Below are 21863 nucleotides of genomic sequence, written 5' to 3'. Positions count from 1 at the left end.
TATGGCACACAAAAATTGTGGTATGCTTAATACAGTCGTAATGTCCTTGGCACACCTTTTTTACTTCATATATACTGTATAAAATGCCATGAAAAAGGTTTTTGATATTTGTGCATAACTTTGGAAAGATAAACTTGTCTAGAGATAATACAGAGTATTATTTGGAGCATAATCTATATAACTTGTATTAAATATGTAAATAAGATCCTGAAATTTATCAAAAATGTTTTTAAAACATTTTATTTAGGATACACAGAATATAGCAGAAATTCTGGTACAAGGACAGATTTCTGACTTTTAAATCAACACATTGCTATTGCTGATGTTGCAAAACATTGATGCAAATCTAAGAAAACTTTTTTTCTAATTTGTGTAAATGTTCTTGTATACAGAATGATCAAAGAATATCACTCTGTTCTTTGATCAAAATGTCCATTTACAGGAGCTGGAGATTCCTGCTTCTTCATATACATGTATATTAGAAGTACTGTAAGCATAGTCGATAAGCTGACATCTAAGCGATTAAAGGATTTCCATCACTTGACATTGGATTGGTGGATATGTTCTAATCCATGGTAAATATTCGTGAGGCTATATCATCAATAACCCAGTCAATCCCCTTCAGAAGATTATCCCCAGTCACTGCACTGCAACCCAGGATTAGCCAGTGGTGAGTCTTGATACTATCCAAATCCAGAAGCTGCCCAAAACAAAAACAAGAGTCTTAATAGCTTGGATACAATAATACACTGGTAAATTTTTGACTGGATAATAAATGTTGTCATTCATCATTGTCAATGTAGTTGTTTTTTTTTCATAAGCATATAGCTCTCAAGTTCTTTGACAGATTAATTTTGAATAGGCATAGCTTAGTAAACCTTGTGACTTGGAATTTAATTGATGGTCATCCAAAATAACATGGCTAATGGCTTTCACTCAAAATGTTGTTTCAACCTTATTTTGACTGTTTATTGGTGACCCTGAAGGCTTTGACCTTTGTGTCAGTATCACTACTCATTAAGTAAGTCAACCCCAAATTGTGGCTCCACCATACCCCCAGGGATCATGGTTTGAAAAACTTGAATCTACACTATCTGAGGATGCTTCCACATAAGTTATAGCTTCTCTGGCCAATTGATTTTGAGAAGAAGATTTTAAAACAATTTTCTCTATATATTCCAATGTAAAAATTCAACCCCCCCCATTGGGCCCCACCGTACCCCCAGGGATTATGATTTTAACAAACTTGAATCTACATCACTTGAAGATGCTTTCCATGCAAAATACAACTTTTCTCGCCAATTAGTTTTTGAGAAGATTTTTTACAGAAACCAACAAATTTTTAATAATTCTTAATTATCTCCCTTCATTTTAACAAACTTACGTCCTCTTCATTTAATTATGATTTGTGCCATGTTTGGTTGAAATTGGCCAAGTGGTTCTAGAGAAGAAGTCAAAAATGTAAAACGTTTACAGACTGACGAAAAGACAGACGCCGGCCAAAAAGTGATCACAAAAGCTCACTTGAGCTTTCAGCTCAGGTGAGCTAAAACCAGAAAAGTTCAATATTTTGAGCAGTCTGAACTTTAACTTATTAAAACTTTATAAAAAAGCCTATTTATGATTGGGGAAATAAATCTGCCAGGCAGTGCACAGTGCTCATCTTTCACTAAAAATTAAGTATGCCAGTACCTCTCTGATTTTTTCTGCAGGCAATGCCCCTGGTAAATCTTGTTTGTTTGCAAACACCAGCAACGTAGCTCCTGCTAACCTCTAAAATGAAACAAGAACCAATTCAGCAGACCATTAGTCTTAACAGTCCAACAAAAAGATACAAATTTGTGGATGTTAATATGTTGTTGTCCAGAGAATGACAATTTAGCTCCATATTAAATTAAAGCAAATAAAATTCTTGTAAGAGAAAAGATTGTCTCTCAAATGAATAACCCACAAGGTGACTTTTCAAGGACTTTTTGGGGCATCATTCAATAACTTTTGACCAATATTGTAGGACTACTGTAAACATATTACATTTGGCTGTGCATTCTATTAAGCGGTTTTGGAGGAAAGAAGTTTTTTCTAAATCAGGTACATGTACATGGCTAAATGCCATACATACATGTATGGTATACGCATAATAATAGATACATTTAAAAAAAAAAAGCTGATTCAAGTCCATGCTAACATGTTTAAAAATCAATTTCTGCCATATATCGTACACGTTAAATATACATGTACTACGCTAACAGTACCTGATAATATCTGAAGAGCATCATTAACTTGTGACAATGTGTCCTGTTAAAGTTATTGGTACAGTCAGTGATACATGATACTGGTATAAAGAATTACCTCCTCCACCAGTAGATTCTGGAGTTCATGCTTACAGTCCTGGAGCCTCATTCTGTCTGCACAGTCTACTACCCATATCAAGCCATCTGTGCTCTCAAAATAATTTCTCCAGTAAGACCTTAGTGACTTCTGGCCACCTACATCCCAAATATTTAACTTGAACCTAGTGGAAAGACAAAACAAATCATAATTAAGAAAATAAGATTAGTTCATGTTTGTTTAATATTAAATCTGTTTAGTGTGACTTGAATCATTTCAATATGTAACCTCATACTCCATTATTGCAAATGCTTTTCTATTCTATAAACTCTGCTGGACCAAGCATCAGCTGAGTCAAAAACAAATTGGAAAATGACTATTATGTGATACCACCCAGAGTTGCTACTTTAGCCACAGTCAATTATATTTCAAATAGAAAGGCTCTCTATCAATGACAAGTAAAACAAAAACAACCATTATAATAAATCATCACTTTCAGTTTTATAAATAGTTGTTATCTTTCAAACAACTAGACTAAGTATACATGTACAATATCTCATAATGTATGTTGATTTGATCGTCGTGTTTTGAAAATCTGACTCTGGTAAAAGGTAAAGTAGCATCAAAATGTCATGACATGTACTAGCTGGTACATATAATTCGAACTCTCTATAGAGCCTAGGCCTAAAAAAAAAGTTGTGTGTTTCGGGTAACCCGACCTACCGGTAACCTACAAAAATGGCCCGATCCTTCCATTTTTAGATGTCTGATTTTATCCGATTGTGAATTTTATCTTATTTCCAATAAAAAATACGTTTTTAAATATGAAACAAACAAACATTCTTAGGATTCATACAAAAAAAATATGATAAAATAAAAAAAAATCCCTACCTAACTAACCTAATTTTTTCATCAGTGTTACCCTAAACACACAATTTTTTTTTAAGGCCCTATATGATACTTCTTTGAATACATTTAGTAAAGGTATCTACAAAATGATTTTTGAATGCACACATACATTTCATGAACATTGTACATATTCAGCTTTATCCCGCTTCTGTAAAACATTTGTGCTATTGCAGTATATCTCACAATTCTCTTACCCTCTGTGTTCTAAAGTTTTAATGTTAAAGCCTAGGGTTGGTGAAATTGTATCAATATCTTCACCATTAAACTTCTTCAAAATTGTGGTTTTCCCTGCATTATCCAATCCTCTTAACAAAGTTAAGGAATGGTAAAACATTATAATTAGAAAAGACACATATAGCAATATTCTCTCAGTGGTCGAAAATCTACAAATTTATAAAACGTACAAGATGATTTGATCGATGAATACCGGTAATATCATGCACGCATTCTGGACTATCATTATCATACAAATTAAAAAAATAAATCAAATATTACGACCACTATACATTTATCAAAGGATACAGCATTAATAATCTAACTTCCTTTTCCTTCTGTTTCATTTTTTTCAAGATAGTTAATAAACCCATCGTGTATTTGTTCAATAGTTGTCAAATCACCATGCAACTCTAACAGAAAATGACTAACTGCCGGAAATTAGACACGTTTACGACATAGGCCTATGCGAAATGCATATCTATTTTTTTTAATATATAATCTACATTTTCATGTCGTTAATTTTTTCATACTTTCCTTATTTAAGGAAATATATTTTTTCAAAGTATTAAAAAACATATCAATTTAATTCTGTTTACGACATTTCAGATAAAGATGGACGATGGCAGGCCGAGGTAATGCAAACTCCAAATCCAAAGAAAAAATATGGTCCTTTAATGTAGCCGACCCAACATTGCACCCCAACGGATTCACTATCTACAAAGTAACATGTAGGGTTGGTATCTTTTACATCTGATCTTGTATTGGATAGAATACAGCTGTTGTTATACCAGTCTTGGTGTTCGTCAGGTGACTGCTGTCAGATTTTTAGTGACGACATGTAGAATTCTCGTGAATTTTAAACGCCTAGCATACCTAAGTTACAATGAAAATGATAATACTTCTAACTGTTAGTCCACATTGATTAATGTGTAGCTATTTTTCTTCCATTAGGTCTTCACTATCAGATCTCCCGAGAGCCTGACTGAGGTATATTCTTCAATTGTTTATTTTTAATTCAGTTGATCATGTATATAACCTTGGCAGAGATAAGGTTTGGCTTGATAATTCGACTGACACCTCTGTCACATCTGGGGACCTTCATAATTTATCTGGGGAAATTTAGTTTTAACTCTGCGGTTAAAATCAGGATATCCTTGTGTCTTGCCCTCTTTATTTTGGAAGATAAATGAATTGTGAAAATTGAAAACCAGAAATTATGAGATATCACGAGATTTTGAACAATCGCAATCAGAGAAATAAATAACATGATATTTTTTTCTTATCGTAGAGGTAGTATTTCTATTTTTTCTGTTGAACTTGTTATATCTAACATTTTACTAAATACTCATGCAGTTTTGGAATACTTTTCAGGTTGTGGCATGGAAGAGATACAATGACTTTAAGCAGCTTTACAAATCTATGCTAAGTTTGCATAAATCCCTGCACAGAAAGGATGAGTTCCCCAAATTTGCAAAACCTCTACTGTTTGGTAAGACTAACTTTTCATCAATTTGAATATTATGTATATTTCATATTATTACCTATTAATCAAAGGGACTTTGTTGTTTTATTATAGATTAAATATTTTTGTCTATTTTGTATGTGTATTCAGGTTTGAAAGTGATTTATTGAACTGCCGTGCAATCTATTAGACCGCCGGTCAATAGACTGTGATCTATTGGACCGCTAGTCAATAGACTAGTGCGATCTATTGGACTGGCAACGTATTTTAGAAAAAAAGTATAATATTGCTACAAGATTAAAAAGTAACTTTATTGTCCCCCGCCGCAACGCAGAGCGGGGACATAGAAATGCCGGGCGTCCGTCCGTGGTCCGTGTCCGTCCGTCACTTTTTTGTAAGCGCTCTCATGCCTACAAATTTTGACGGATTTTCATTAAATTTATACCAATGTTTATACCACTAATACCTTGGTCAAATTCGAAAATCAGCATTGGTCGATACATTTTGTTAGAGTTATGAGACTTTGACCACAATAATGACTCCGTTTTATCCAAAAATTGACCTTGTAAGCGCTCTCATGCCTACAAATTTTGACGGATTTTTATTAAATTTATACCAAATGTTTATACCACTAATACCTTGGTCAAGTTCGAAAATCAGCATTTGTCGATACTTTTTGTTGGAGTTATGGGACTTTGACCACAATAATGACTCCGTTTTATCCAAAAATTGACCTTGTAAGCGCTCTCTTGCCTACTAATTTTGACGGATTTTTATTAAATTTACACCAAATGTTTATACCACTAATACCTTGGTCAAGTACGAAAATCAGCATTTGTCGATACTTTTTGTTGGAGTTATGGGACTTTGACCATTATAATGACTCCGTTTTATACAAAAATTGACCTTGTAAGCGCTCTCATGCTTACAAATTTTGACTGATTTTTATTAAATTTATACCAAATGTTTATACCACTAATACCTTGGTCAAGTTCCTAAATCAGCCTTGGTCGATAGACTCGATACTAGTATACTGCTTGACCGGCGGGGGACCAAGGAATTCTATTCTTGTTATGTTTATTTTACTATTGTTCTTTAAATTTATCTTTTAGGTCATCTAAGTATTAGATTAACAATGACCTGAATGCATTACAGTATGAAAACCTTCTGTAATTTATAATTGTGAACACAAAATTCTAAAAACGGAATTAGGTAATAAAACAATTATTTAATGCCTGAACAGTCAATAGACCCGAACTTTTTCCATTGGTGCAGGGAAAAACTCAGTAATATGATCTATTGCCCTCGGGAAAAAATATTCGGGTCTATTGACTGCTCAAGCATTAAATAATTGTATCATATGTAAGTATTCAGTGGTTTAAAGGTAAATATGACTTATTAAACTGTAATACAATGATACTAAATATCAATTAATGCAACAGCTGAGAAATTGGTCGTGATCAACATGTCTGCATATTGTGACACTTGTTGCATGTTATTTTACTGTGCTTGCAAGTGAGAGTGCATTACATAATGTTATGTTTTACGGTGTGACCTTTGGGGCAACTGCAGCAGGAACTACGTACATCTTGCATCATTGTTAATTACACCCCCCAGACTTGCCTCACCCTAAAACAACATTGCCTCCTCTCAAATACTTTAACCCACAAAATAAAAATGAATACTGGAATATATTGCATGTCAAGAGTGAAGACAATCCACTGAAACAAAATTCAAAATATCAAAGTAAAGGCCACAAAACCATGACCACCACTATCATTGTATATGAATTTCTTTTATTGGATGAATGATCAAATTATTGATCACAATGATAGAAAAAATAAATCAAACCAAAATATTTTTAATTACTTCAACTTATTAAAATTTTTTCATAATTCGTTATGAGTATTAAAAACTGTCCAAAATCTCTGCCTGAAGAAATTGAAGAGAAAAAAAACCTACAACAATTCAACCACTGTAACATGATTAACAATTCATTTAATTATGCTTTATGAATGTTGTATCTGTTAAGGGAGGTTTGATGAGATGGTTATCGAAGAAAGACGTCAAAGTTCCCTGAAGCTGCTGCAGTTCATAGGAACTCACCACTATCTCTACAACTCCAAGGACTTCACAGCCTTTCTCAAGGTAGGAACAGCTTACATTCACAGCCTTTCTCAAGGTGGGAACAGCTTACATTCACAGCCTTTCTCAAGGTAGGAACAGCTTACATTCACAGCCTTTCTCAAGGTAGGAACAGCTTACATTCACAGCCTTTCTCAAGGTAGGAACAGCTTACATTCACAGCCTTTCTCAAGGTAGGAACAGCTTACATTCACAGCCTTTCTCAAGGTAGGAACAGCTTACATCATCTGTCAGTTTCCAGAAAGGTATTTTTATATAAGTAATTTTCATTCCTCTGTACTGCATGAAATGATGCTGTTGTAGGCTTCCAGTGAGGTGAAGACTGGGGCATCAGGAGAAGTCCTGAAACCATCTAAACTAGATATTCTGGCCGATGACAAAGCTATAGGGTCAAATGATGGGTCACCATCCACACCGACCAATCAGAATGCTAGGGAGGAAGTAGATAGTCCCCCCTCTAGTGAAGGAATGACAGACAAGTCAGAACAGTAAGTTGAAAGTTCGCAAAACTCTGTGTTTGATCTTTGAATAATTCTTAGGGGATAGGAATTAGGCTTGATAAAATTGTACATACATTTGAATTTTCACCTGATCTGGAGAAATAAAAAAAATATATAACCCATTTATTAATGCATTCAGAAATGGAGAAGATGAACTGGATGGGGTGTGGAACTTTCCCCAGCTACCAGATAACATCAGCCTGAACTCATATGAGGACACGGATGACACAGACCCAGGGGAGGTGGACTCAGCCCTGGGGACCCCCCTCCCTGACACAGATATCTCCTTCTTTGACCCCCTGATGTCTGAGGATCAGCTAAAGCCCCCGGAGTCCACGATGAGGACCAGCAACAGCTGGCTCTTTACTGCCATGAACACCTGTGCAGGTTAATAACTGTGTACCTTATGGAAGACTTAAATAATTTAATTTTAGTACTTAACTTAATTTTAAGACCTGGATCCAGGTTTTTTTTTTACTCCACTCCACACGCTCCCCTCCCTCGAAATTATTTATCTCAATCATTTCAAAAAAATTTCTATTAGATTGAATTTAGAAATAGCTTCTCGTCCAAAAAAATAAAATAAAATAAAACCCCACAAAACACAAATATCTGTACATGTAATATATAAATTCAAAAATGGAAGTTCTCACTTTTTATGAAGCTGAAATGGGGTATGAGTAGCATGTTAATTATTTCAACTCATAAAGTGCAGGTACATATTCCAATGTTATGTTATTTTTTGTTTTTATTCAGAGATGGAAAGTGAGATAAGTGCAGATAGTCCAGAGACAAAAACAGAGTCTGATGCAGGAATACAGGTAATGAATTCAAGAATTCAAATTCCCCTCTAAATGTTGATTAACATTGAACGTTCATAGAAATTACAATCTATTGATGTGATGAGTCTTTGATGATAATGCCAGAATTAAAATCGAGTCATGCATTGAACAATTTTGCCAGAATCTTGTGACCAAAAAATTATGAACCATATATGAATTGAAAATTAATTTGTATGCCTTTTGGTAGTTATCATTTGACAACATTCAAGAAGAAAAGCAGGACCAGCAAAACAAATCGGAGGATGCCTGTCCTGTTGTTACCCCAGCAATACCTGATATATCTGAATTTGATCCAATTCATAAAAGACCAAAAAGGGGATCCAAAGTGGAATGTGGAAAAGGAGACGTTGACCTATCAGGGCTCTCTGGAAACAAATCAACCAATCAGAGTCCTTCAAAGTCTTCATTATTACAATTATTACCCAGGAGTCCATTCAAAGCAAGAAGCTCAACAATGGAGAGTGTATCCACCATGGACCTTGGTGGAAAAGAGGACTACATCTACGTAGCAGCCAGTCAGATCTGTCTTGCCCAGGAGTGTGAGGCAAATGGAAAATACGACTTGGCCTTCAGTTATTACAAGACTGGAGTGGGAACTCTTCTAGCTGGTGTACAAGGTAAAATATGACCACTTCTCTTGTCTCCTAAACAACATGAATAGATTAAATTCTAAATAAGTAAGATAGATTGATACTGTAGCTTCCTAATTGAACATGAGGAATTAATATCAGTGTAAAATTGTAAGAAGCACCTCTCAAGGATTTTAAAATCCTGCTTTTATTTTTCAGACAGATGTAACTAAATGGAACCATGATAAAAATTCGTCGTTTGCGATTTTATATTCTCGCGATTTGATGCAAAACGTTTAAATCGCGGAATTATGTACTCGTGTAAAATAGGGAATCAGTATAAATGTACATGTAGGTAATTGTCAACTTTATTGGACTGCAAGGAAAGTTAATCCAGTTATTATGCATTGATGGAACATCATCATGGTTATAGTAGTATTTTTTTACCAGCATGTTTGCATTGTTTTGATTTCATGAGAATTTTCTGCCTTATGAAGGTGACAAGAACAAAGGAAGGAGAGACGCTGTTCGCAGGAAGACGGCTCAGTATCTGCTGAAGGCAGAGGACTTGTACAACAGGCACCTGTCTAAAGAGATCCTGGACGATAGGAGATGGGCAACAGTGCGTGCTTTTTAAAACATTTTAACAGGTTTTTTTAACAACTTTTAGAACCTTTATGTATTAGACTGGACAGAAGACAATGCCTTTAATTGATTCCTTTATTAAGTAGATAGGCATTACTTAACTTGCGTAATCCAATAAATTTTCAAATACCCAACTTAAAAACTTTTGACCATATTCTCTTTAATAATGTTTTAATATATAGTGTTTAAACTGACCCAAGGGCCACAAAAATTGGACAAGCTCACTTTTGATCTTAGTCTCACTTTTACAGATGAGACATATGGTGGAAAAGTGAGTCTGAGATCAAAAGTGAGCTACTAAGTTTTATAGCCCCAGAGCCTAATGATTTCTTTATTTAATATTTGATTTTTAAAGGAAAACAGTAAAATTCCTCCTTCAATGGATCTGGATCCAGCAATTGCCATGTTGAAAGGATCTTTATCTGAATTGAAGAATTTCAAGGTGTTGGGTACAATTGATAAAGTGCTATTGGTGATGGATAAAACAAGTGATGAAACTTATGTCGTCAAGGTAAGATCTAAAACCATGGTAAATTTTACAATTATTGCATACAGTTTAAACAGAAACAATTCACACTTTAATAAAGCTCTTATTTGACATAGAAGAAATTGTAGTCTTATATATCTCATAAATTATTTAATGAGATTTTTTTTTAAATCTGATGTTCAGGTGCATGTACACATGCACTGCAGCAGAGGTATTTTCTATTGTACCTCAGTTGTATTTTTATGCCAGACTCTGTATTTTTAAGGTGGTTCACAAGGCCAGTTCTTGCAGCAGGAAGTACAAGACCATCTTCCCGACCAATTGTCCATATATGGTACATCTTAACAAATTTTTTGAGACAGACTACGCCATTTATCTCCTTCTCCAGCATGCAACAGGAGGGAAGCTGTGGAATTACATTGGCTCATATCTCACAGGGAGACATGGATCCAAACATTTAGGTGATGTAGATGATTCGCAAGTGTGTGGTGGAAATGTGTATGCAGGTGTCAAATTACATGAAGATGATAATGCTATCTCAGATAGCAAAGGGTTGGATGTGTGTAGTGAAAAAACTACTAGTGTGTCGAAAGTTTTACATAGCTCAGAAAACTCAGACCTGAAGTTTTTGGCAGAGGGAAGTAATGTAACCAGTGATATTTTAGATATTAATGTTAAATTTTCTAACAGTAAATCTGATAAGAATGTGAAACATGTGACTTCAGACGATGCAGGATCATCCCAAAAGAAGCCCAACTACAGTAGATTTGAGAGTATTTCCTCAGAGGAGAACTTCAATGACAGTGATATGTCTGAATTTAGAAATAATTCTTATGAGCAGAGAGACTCCACATTTCAAGATTTATTGAAAAACAACACGACTCATTTGGAAAACTTTAGCATTAATAGTTTTGACAGCACAGACGACCACAGTCGACTCAATAGCTTTGTGTCGGACCCAGTGTCCACTATTTTAGAGGAGAGTGAGTTATCTCCCTCTCACTCTATTCCAAGAACAGAATCGGACAATGTGTTCAGTGAAGAGAGAGCCCTCCCTGAGGATGCCAAGTCTATTGTACAGAATTCTAAGGCATTGATTAAAGCTGTGGAAAGGACGTTATCTCAGTCAGATGTAGAGATAAAGAAAGAGATCTCAAGTGATTCTGAAGACAGAGATTCATGTAAAGAAATTAGTGATGGTGTCAGCAGGCAATCTGAAGTTGTTACATCAGGGAATAGCAGTGACACGATGATAGATGATAGTGATTCAAATGAACTTAGTATTTACGATATCCACCGAAACAAAGAGGAAACTAGTTCCTCAGGGTCCAGTGAGGACCAGCTTAAGTGCCATACCACCGAAGAAATTGACCCCACCGAGGACTGTGATAGGAAGGATACTCTAGTCAGCTCTGCGATGGAAGACCTGTGTAAAGATCTTTCTGAGAACGCGAGCAGGAAATCCTCCAGATCCTCCACATTGGTAGATAATTCAGAGAGAAAGAACAGTATTCCCGTAGCTAAGTTGTCCATAAAGAGATTAAATTCCACCGAGCTGTGTCGCTCGGCTACCATGGAGCACGAACTGACATCTCCACCCAGATCTCGCCAGAGGACGGTGTCTGATGTGTTTAAAGAGCTGGACTCAACGGCCGCTAAATCGGAACAGATTCTGATTCCAGAGGCATGTATCAGACACTGGATGGCGGAGATAGTGACAGCAATCTCTAAACTCCACTCGGAGGGAATCATATGCAGGTACATGCAGAGTACAATGTAATTTTTTTTGCAAAAATGCTTTTGTTACATGTCCTGTATGTTGCTTTTGCACTTAAATGTTTAATTCAATGTAAATGCCATCAGATATATTTAATCTTATCATGATATTACTTTCTGATACCATTCCAATGTTTTGTTCAAAAAATTAATAATGTTAGTAAATTTGTTATTCATATACCATACACCATTGTTCAAGGATCCTGAAATTTAGAATTTATTATTTACCTTGGATCTACTCCTTAAAAAAACCTGACATGGTCTTAAATAACCTATTAAATTCTGTATGATGATATGAAGGCAGAGTTCAAATTTTTGCTTTGGAGTAAAGCCCTGAGTCCTGTTGTCAACGGATATGAAGTAATGTACAGGTATGTTTGATGAGAACTAAAAATAATTTGTTCCTATTTTGATGCAGGGATTTAAAGCCGGACAACGTTCTTCTGGGAGAGAGGGGACATGTCCTATTGACCTACTTTTGCACCCTGAGCCAGGTTGAGCGGGCTCTCGACCCAGTGGCTGTCGAGGAACTGTTTGTGGCACCAGGTCTTTGCTCTGTTGGTTTGAGATATCAGAAATAAAGCTTCAGAACTGTAACTTTATGGAAAAATTCAGGTTGATAAGCTGTCAAGCCAGTTTCATTCTTGCATTAAAGAATGTAATTTAAGACAAAGTTTGATACTAATTAAATTTTCTTATGGTATTTTGTCTAGACCCTTACTGGGTACTTGTATATGTAAGATTACAAGGTATTTATCTAATTAATTGTAGTTTGCCATATATTTACCTTGTCTGTTGTAGAGATTTTGGATGTGATACATTTTTTACGTCATCTTTGGTGGAGTTTGTTAGTTTGTAATTAATACATGATCTATTGTAGAGGTGACTGGAGTGGGTGGATATAACGAGAGCTGTGATTGGTGGAGTGTGGGAGCTCTAATGTACGAGCTGGTTGTGGGCAGGGTGAGTTACTTCTGATTTTTTTATATAACACGCATTTATGAATTAGCTGTAGTTAGTAATCCTTCAAGACAATTTCTTGTTTGTAAAAGGAGATTATTATTTTAAGTGAGAAGAATCTACCTGTATGTTTTTATTTCAAGTACATGAAGTACTATTGATTTCAATTAAATGTAGACCCTGATTAGCTGTCACCCCGGTGGAATCACCTCCCACTCTCCCATCTACCTCCCTGACCACATCTCAAAGGAGGCCCAGGGACTCCTTAAACAGGTCTGTAGTACATGTTCTAGATATCACACAAGTACACATCACTCAATCACATCTCAAAGGAGGCTCAGAGACCCCTCAGATAGGTTTGTAGATACTGCATACAGGGAAAATATTCTCCCCATTTTATTTTCGCCCCTTTTACCCTGGTTGTCAGTAAGTGAATGTAAGGCTGCCGTTGGGCAAATTTCAATGTCTCAGATGATCTCTCTTTAAACACAACTTGGTCTGTGCAAATTCAAGATGAGGCGAAACAGTTTGCAAGTGAAGAAGGGATAAATATTACCCTGTTTACAGTATCACACACATAGAGTCAAGGTTGTTTTAAAAAGGGGGCCAGTTGACATGTGTTATGGAATCTCATTCTTTGATGTTTGATTTCTCATTTAAACTAGAATGTCAGAGATTGAAAATGTACATAATCTACTAAAAGAAAAAAGCATGTACATTTTCAGAGAAGCTTTGAAAAAAATAATTTTATTTTAATAAACTCCCTGATTACATTTCAGCTGCTGTGTTTTAATCCACGGGAACGACTAGGCAATGGTTGGAATGGTGCAGAGGACATCAAGTCTCATCCATTTTTCCAAGGCATAAACTGGAACAATTTAGAAAATTAATTATTGATCACAAAAAAACAGATTGTGATTTTTATGAAGTGAAGCAACGAGAAACTCGAGAATACTGCAATAAAGTTTTTACTATTTACATTCATATACCAGTTCATGTATTTAGAAAAGTTTTTAACTTATGTGTATGATTTGATAAAGGTAGATCATCATTTGAAATATTTATGAAAAAATGACCAAAAACTTTTGTTATCTGTTAAGTTATTAAGAATGAGGTAGATGTGATGGTATGATTACCTATATAATATACATATCAAACCATTGGCATTCACACAATTCAAAACTTCACAGCTTTAAAGATTTAATGAAGTTCTTTGCAGCAATAACCTGTTTATTGTACATGTACAATTTACAATACAGAGTGTGTACTCTACACTATGAAATCTGAATATTCACTGTTCTATTGTGTGTTCTATAAATACACAGAACTTATCAATGACCATTACTAGCGTTAATTCAGTAACGATGATCGTGAAGTTAATCTGTGATGATTATTGTCTTTGAGACTCGAGTCACATCTCTGATACATGTATATTGTACTCTTGTTTCATTGTTGCATCTTGATTTGATGAGCCCATGGGTTTCTTGTTGTTGTTTTATCAAAGGCTTTTTATTTGTTGATACTGCTTTTTATCAAAGTATTCTTACCCAGCTAATCAAGAGCAACTATTCCTATCAAGAATGACCAATGCTTGGAAAAGTTTTGTTTTTAACTGTCAGATTTTAAGAATAAAATGATTTTATTATATTGCTGACATATTTGCTGCCATTTACTGAATGCATGAAATGTGTTGTGAAATAATTTTGATAATAATATTAGAACCTGCAATACGAAGAGCTGTAATGCTGAAACATTTTTAAAAATAGATACTGTACTCTCTTTTGGAGCAGATCTAAGTAAATAACTCTTAGCTGGATCTTGAAAACTGCTTTGTTATCTAAAAGTTTAAATTTCAGCAAGTGAAAGTAGAAGAAAGTTTCAGAACTTTATGAAAATAGCAGTAGTTTGATATTAATGTATGCATATCCAAATTGAACACTTACTTGTTTAAGTATTTGCATCATTTAAATTATTAAGAAATGTTGAAAATACATTGAGATGTGAATATAATCACTAGACTTGATGTGTGTTACATTTTCTGTAAAGAATTCACATCATGTCCAAAACAAGGCTTTTTTGGAGCTGCATTCCTGTATTTGTTCAAAATTTTGCTTGCTCTCCTTGCTTTATTGTCAAAGGATGTTCTTTATCTGCCAGTAAAAAATGGGCAACTATTATTAACAACATTAACAATAGTATGCCAGTCATTGTAAGTTTTGATCAACATAAGTTTAACAACTTGTGAATTTATATTGAGTTTTTGCATTGTCAAACTACTTTCATAAGCATCATGTACTTGAATTATTTAATGAAATGGCCTTACAGTGATTCAATTCTCAGCAGATAAGTTTCAATAAGTTTGTGTCTCAAACCCACCGATCCACAAAATGTAAGTGCAATTTTCTGACAATAAAGAAAAATAATTCAACTCCAATTTTGTGTTGTCTTGATTGGAAGTATTTGTCAAACAAATGTGTAAAAAGTTTACTGGAATAATGCCCAGCTTTATACTAGGATTATACCTGACTTTATACTAGGATTATACCTGACTTTATACTAGGCTTATACCTGACTTTATACTAGGCCTATGCCTGTCTTTATACTAAGATTATACCTGACTTTATATTAGGCTTATACCTGAAATTTATACTATGCTTATACCCGACTTTATACTAGGCCTATTACCGTCTTAATACTAGGCCTATACCCATCTTTATACTAGGCTTATACCTGACTTAATTCAAGACCTATGCCCATCTTTATACTAGGCCTATGCCCATCTTTATACTAGGCTTATACCCAACTTTATACTAGGCTTTTTCCTGACTTTATACTAGGCTAATGCTTGACTTTATACTAGGCTTATACCAGTCTTTATTCTAGGGATTATACCCGACTTTATACTAGGCTTATACCTGACTTTATACTAGGCTTGTACTGGACTTTATGCTATGCTTATACCCGACTTTATACTAGGCCTATGCCCGTCTTTATACTAGGCCTATGCCCATCTTTATACTAGGCTTATACCCAACTTTATACTAGGCTTATACCTGACTTTATACTAGGCCTATACCTGTCTGTATACCAGGATTATACCTGACTTTATACTAGGCTTATACCTGAAATTTATACTCTGCCTATACCCAACTTTATACTAGGCCTATTACCGTCTTAATACTAGGCCTATACCCGTCTTTATACTAGGCTTTTACCTGACTTGATACAAGGCCTATGCCCATCTTTATACTAGGCCTATGCCCATCTTTATACTAGGCTTATACCTGACTTGATACAAGGCCTATGCCCATCTTTATACTAGGCTTATACCTGACTTTATACTAGGCTTATACCTGACTTTATACTAGGCTTATACTGGACTTTATACTAGGCCTATACCTGACTTTATACTAGGCTTATACCCAACTTTATACAAGGCCTATGCCCGTCTTTATACTAGGCTTATACCCAACTTTATACTAGGCTTATAGCTGACTTTATACTAGGCTTATACCTGACTTTATACTAGGCCTATACCTGTCTGTATACCAGGATTATACCCGACTTTATACTAGGCTTATACCCGTCTTTATACTAGGCTTATACCCGACTTTATATGTAAATTGTTAAATTTTAAGTATTACAAGTATATAGAATTTCTTTTGTTTGAGAGTTTTTAAGAAATTTATATTTAAACATATTATTTCTCTATCAGCCCAAACTCTAATACAAGTTTCTACAACTTTTTCATATTCAAATAGAAAGTTCTCAATATTCATTAGAATATTTATTATTGAGAGAATTAATTCTCCAGGATTATTGCAACTTTATTTCTTTCAAAAACATTAACCTTACCTTAATTATCGGATTGCCATGTTTGCAAATATTTTTCTCAATACCGCAAAAACCGTCAAGAGAATAAAACTAAATACCTGTATATTGTCTCTTCTGCAAAAAGGGACTATTATGGCTTGGGTTTTAGTGATTAGAGCAAAACAGTTTGAAACAGACAGTGTGACATTTAGAACTTATGCAACTTCCAAAACAAATCATAAAAAAATCTCAAATTTCGTTGAAAAATATATATCAAAATTTCGCATTTATGTTTGATCTTATTGTTAAATCACACAGTAGGAGAACAACACACATGTTACCTTTTAAAAACGCAGGTATACCACAGGAAAATTACATCTTAATTGAATTACAAGAAGATTACTAGACTTTTTTTCAATGAGGATTGGACATTACATAGGCCTGTTACAAATGCCTGGTATTGTATTTCGATGACATTTGTGGCCGAGCTAAATTCATTGATTTCAACGTAAGTTACTGGGTTGATTTTTGACAACAACAAAAAAAAATCAGCTATCATAAACATTTTAAATATTATAGAGAGATTCCCATTTTTTCAATTGTAATAAAAAGTATATCTCAAGGTAGCACTTTTGATATCTAATTCATTTCATGTGTAAAACTTTAAATTATACCGTAAAATTTAAGTTCCAATGTTATAGTGCTGCAGCATTCCAAGGATATGTTTGTGACCGATAATTATACGTGTTGCGTTTTCACACCTTCGAGAAAATATCACCAACAAACACCTATGGTATGATTTTAATTGTATAGCATTCTATTCATTTTAGGCCAATGAAATAGATATTTGGACTCGCATTCATATTATGGTACAGTATCACCAATCCCCGACCCACAGTGGCAAGCACCGAGATACACGCGGAGAGAGCGTGTTTACATTTTCTTGCTTTTTATATAGATATACATTTATTTGATTTTAAACTTTTAGTGCAAGTATTGGTTTGCATTTTCTTGCACTTCGAGACTACAGGAATTATACATTACATGGTCCGGCCATTTTTTGATAATTATATGTTTTCAAAAAGTTTAAGGTGAGAAATTAATAATAATATTTTAATTAAGCAAGTTATCGACCTGAAAATTTCATGCCTTTGTTATGTTGTAAATTTTGAATTTACCGGGTGGCAGTCAACATACCCGGCAAATTCAAAATTTACAACATAACTTTTTGGGTTATCGCCGTGTTGGATGAAGTTACTGCAGTAACGGTCAGTCGCTTCATACCAGTAAGTACTATGGTTTTGTTGATTTCTTTGCCCCCCCCCCCCTCCCCCCTTCAATCCCCCCATATGCCTTAAAAATTCTCATCTAAATCTAACATTTCCTCATAATTTAATCCATGCATCCCTACAACAACCAAAAGTATCTATTACCTAAAATTACCACCAGTATTTTTATAGTACTGGTATTGGAACGAAACATCAATTAGATTAGGACAAGTATTATTATAGTACTGGTGTTTTAGGAAAAGTATCAGTAGTGATATTGACAGAAACTACACCAGCAGGACTGAAGAAAAAAACTCTATGATAATTTGCTTTTAATTGCGGCGTTTACGAATATCAACAAAATTCAACAAAGTAAATTGCTCCTTGATGATAGAATCAACAGCTAGCTTTTAGGAGTGAATATTAAGGATTTGTCTGTGGGGAAGCCTCCAATGGCACTGGTCGTGGCCGCCGTAAATGTCGGATGTAGTCGGGTACTTGTAGCTGATTGTCCTGTAATGAAACCAGAATAAACAGATATAACATCTAAAGGTGAAAATGATGAAGACGAACGCACCTGTTGTAATTTCAGATAATAACAAAATGAACAGAAACTATTTTATCAAATTGATCCTGTCCGGATGGCTGCTGAATATATACCACATGTACGAGAGACGCAGAAGTGCATATCAACTACCCGGTTCAAGTGATTAGAATTGTAAGTCTCCAGGCAGTACAAAATGACAGCGATGTTTGGTATTTTCAAAGGCATTATGTCTAAGTCATTAGTCGTTTTGTGAATGAAGATAACTTAGGGAGAAATATGATAAACTGTTTGTCAATAGTACACTGCGCTAGAATTCCTTTTACAATGACAAGTAAACCAAACCTGCAGAGTGTTGCTGGATTTTTTCCGCCAAGGATAATCCGCTGATTGCCGCACCCTGTATACAAGGGGAGGATAGCCAGTCTCCACACACGCCTAAATGATGGCGACAATCAAACACGCAGTCTGCACCACTGCCCAGTACATTGATAGGAACGGCCGCTCCCCACAGCTGTACCCGTGTATAACAAACCCTGGGTATCTCCTTTCTCCCTGTTGCAGCCTTAAAGGCAGTCAATAATCTTTCAGTAACCACTTTTTCTGTAGAAGGCGGGATGTTTTCCTGAGGTACCTTGAAGTTCTTTCCGAAAGCTTTAGTGCTAATGATAGTCCAACACTCTGTGGAGTCCTTCTTACCTGCCACTGGTTCTCTTGCGTTTCGGTACTTTGCAGTATTATTACTTATCCAGGATATATCATCATGATCAATGTGAGCTCCCTCGAAGCATAATTTGAGCGGCGTTTCAAATGCTATTAAAAGAACCCACAACGAACATAAGTGCATGCGCTGGTCACGTGGATTCAATACGTCATTGAATCTCACACGAAGAAGACTATGAACTTCCGGTGCACCAGCAGACGACATTAATTTGTCAGCACATTTACCATTATGCGCTATAATTAAGTAATCGTAAAACCCAAATCGGTCAACCTTCCATTTTCGACTTCCCTCCTCCCAAAACACTTCGCTAATCCACACTGGTCGCTGAACGTTCGCATTAGATGCCAAACAATCCGCAACAGTCTGCATTCCATCGGTTCCAATGAAAGCCTGAGTAATATTGGAGTCCTCGTGGAATTTCCCCGACTTTAAATGTCCGATCTTTCCTGTCCAGATTTTGACTGCATTTTTGTTGTGTAGAAAGGAGACAATGTTAGCGAATCTTCTGTCGGATACAGTGAAGTACTGACAGGAGTGGTCAAACGTATGGAGCTGTCCATTTACCATCGTCTTCCGGCTTGAGCAGCGTCCTCCTGCTGCTCTCTTACCTGTTAGAAAATGTACGACAATTTCTATCATCCAATAAATACATGTGACTTTGAGTAATGAAATTCTGAAGATTGCAATATGATTAAAGAAGCCGCTCCATGATTTACAATATACATGTATAGAGTTTTACTTGTTTTGAAGTGAAACTCGAGATACAGCTTGTTTTATTGCAATACTATTTAAAATGGCTTAGAGTATATAGTTGTTGTTGTTGATGATGATGATTATATGACATCCTGTGTAGAAGTACCTGTGTCAAAAACCGTGACTCTGGAGAAGCCGAGTTGGTTTAATCTTATGGCACACACTAGTCCTGATATTCCTCCACCAATGATAGCCACGGTAGGGTCACGTGATGAAGACATCTGTAAAACGTGTTTATAAAAGAAGCAGTATGTTATTGAGATGGATATTAAATAGTATGACCAAGGAAGTACATATTGTGTCTCTGAACGGGGTGGTTGTATTTTTTTTTTTTTTTTTATACTTTTGTCATTGATAATTCCTTGCTTTTTAGCACGCACGGCGTTCCATACAAACACATACAGGCACGAATTCTTTCCAACTACCAAATACACAGTGAATATATTCGTGGAATACACGTTTTATTCATCACAATACCGTTTAATGTAATTATTATACTAAAATCTCGTTAAATTCAGAAGTGGCTTGGTTTCATAACCACACGTGACAGAATAATTCACAGATTAAGAATAATCGTTCAAACAATACAGTATTACAACAACCGATGATATGCAAACCTTCGTTTTTTTAATTGCGATATTTTGCAAACACAAATTGTAAAAAAAAATCTTGTTAGGTGAATAACTTGTATTTATTTAATCAATCTTACTTGATTACGGGGACCTTGCTATCAATTTCAGAGCTTTCACTTTCTCTTTTAGATATTCTACGGAAGCCAAAAACCGACCATGCCGTATTCGTTGTGGTTACATTACAGCTGTCATTTATAGAAACAAAGTAACCTAAAATATGTTGACACAATTTGTTGTAAACATTATTGAGCACGCTGCAACGTAGCAGAGTATCTATAATAGTTGCATGATCATAGGAATTATCCATCTATGTCAGTATATTAATTGTCAGTAGTATAAGTTTTTATTTATAAACTGATTTGGATGGGTATTGCCTCTATGTGCAATACGATGTACAGTTTTTCAACCAAGGAAATATGTATGCGATTACAGTATTTTCAAAATTCACAATTATAGAAACAGTGCATCACGCGAACATGTAAATATAATGATGCATGTACAGTATATTATTCTAATGCACGTGATTCAAACTGTATATCACGGCATAGATCTAGACGACTACTGTAGCCTATTAAGGATCACCAATCCTCAGCAATGTTCGATAACCACATGTATGCATATGAATTATGGTTTGTATGATTATTATCTATTTGGATTTTATATGAAAAATAAAAAAAACTTGCAGTGTTAATGCATCAGAAGAGAAAATTTGCCATAACTTTTTAAAATGTCTGGATTAAAGATGCTGTTTCTTTTTATTTTAATTTATATAATTTATAATGCAAGATCATGCAAGTGAAGACATTTGGAGTACCGTTTCTAAGTTCAGCTTGCTTAGAAAACAGACCCGTTTATTTAATAATCGTTGTTTATACAAAGGTTTTTGTGTGTTAAATGCAGAAACCTTCCGTTTAGATCAGCATGAGTCTGTTTGCGACGAGATGTAGACATGATACAAACATTCGTGAACTTATCGGGCCGTTATGCTATTCTTACAGCATCTGTATTTATATCAATTAGCATCTCATCAGCAAACCCGAAAAAGTAGTTCGTAAACTTAAAAATTTTGCTTTGTTTTAGTCATAAATCACCGTATGTTGAGAGGAAATCTTGCATGTGTGCAGATATGTACTGCAGTTAAAGCACCAAACGCACCGGGAACTCTAGTCTATTCCACGTCAAATTTTGCCATTTATTAAACATTAACGATATCTGCCTCAGTTTTGGTTTACAGACACTATTAACCCGAGCAAATAATCGCTACCTGAAACAATACGGTAGACGTTATCG

The 21863-nt window shown here is 35.1% G+C and overlaps 3 protein-coding genes across 5 annotated transcripts; 1 reads left to right on the top strand and 2 right to left on the bottom strand.

Annotated features, from left to right (window-relative positions):
* Nucleotides 1–223: 223 nt before the first annotated feature.
* On the bottom strand, nucleotides 224–3903 carry LOC128178754 (ADP-ribosylation factor-like protein 2). Its single transcript, XM_052846070.1, has 5 exons — nucleotides 3760–3903; nucleotides 3432–3542; nucleotides 2350–2512; nucleotides 1693–1773; nucleotides 224–700 (listed from the first exon to the last, which is right to left on the bottom strand). Exons 1-5 carry the CDS (start codon nucleotides 3822–3824, stop codon nucleotides 566–568), a joined length of 555 nt encoding a protein of 184 aa, XP_052702030.1. The 5' UTR covers nucleotides 3825–3903; the 3' UTR covers nucleotides 224–565.
* Nucleotides 3904–3930: 27 nt separating this feature from the next.
* Nucleotides 3931–13819, top strand: LOC128178752 (ribosomal protein S6 kinase delta-1-like). Of its 2 annotated transcripts, XM_052846067.1 has the most exons (15): nucleotides 3931–4186; nucleotides 4405–4440; nucleotides 4825–4942; nucleotides 6948–7063; nucleotides 7364–7548; nucleotides 7700–7947; nucleotides 8317–8381; nucleotides 8590–9019; nucleotides 9469–9593; nucleotides 9972–10127; nucleotides 10369–11861; nucleotides 12298–12425; nucleotides 12760–12842; nucleotides 13017–13112; nucleotides 13619–13819. In XM_052846067.1, exons 1-15 carry the CDS (start codon nucleotides 4073–4075, stop codon nucleotides 13727–13729), a joined length of 3504 nt encoding a protein of 1167 aa, XP_052702027.1. In that variant the 5' UTR covers nucleotides 3931–4072; the 3' UTR covers nucleotides 13730–13819. The 2 variants fall into 2 exon arrangements, with proteins under 2 accessions (XP_052702027.1, XP_052702028.1); XM_052846068.1 differs by lacking the exons at nucleotides 3931–4186; nucleotides 4405–4440; nucleotides 4825–4942; nucleotides 6948–7063 and adding an exon at nucleotides 7070–7267.
* Nucleotides 13820–18237: 4418 nt separating this feature from the next.
* On the bottom strand, nucleotides 18238–20747 carry LOC128177700 (uncharacterized). Of its 2 annotated transcripts, XM_052844522.1 has the most exons (4): nucleotides 20651–20747; nucleotides 20048–20162; nucleotides 18810–19796; nucleotides 18238–18433 (listed from the first exon to the last, which is right to left on the bottom strand). In XM_052844522.1, exons 2-4 carry the CDS (start codon nucleotides 20160–20162, stop codon nucleotides 18324–18326), a joined length of 1212 nt encoding a protein of 403 aa, XP_052700482.1. In that variant the 5' UTR covers nucleotides 20651–20747; the 3' UTR covers nucleotides 18238–18323. The 2 variants fall into 2 exon arrangements, with proteins under 2 accessions (XP_052700482.1, XP_052700483.1); XM_052844523.1 differs by lacking the exon at nucleotides 20651–20747 and having other exon boundaries at nucleotides 20048–20181.
* Nucleotides 20748–21863: the final 1116 nt, after the last annotated feature.

Source organism: Crassostrea angulata, chromosome 3 (genome assembly GCF_025612915.1).
Source record: "Crassostrea angulata isolate pt1a10 chromosome 3, ASM2561291v2, whole genome shotgun sequence".
NCBI classification, from domain to species: Eukaryota; Metazoa; Mollusca; class Bivalvia; order Ostreida; family Ostreidae; genus Magallana; species Magallana angulata.
This window is presented reverse-complemented; position numbering and strand designations above follow the sequence as displayed.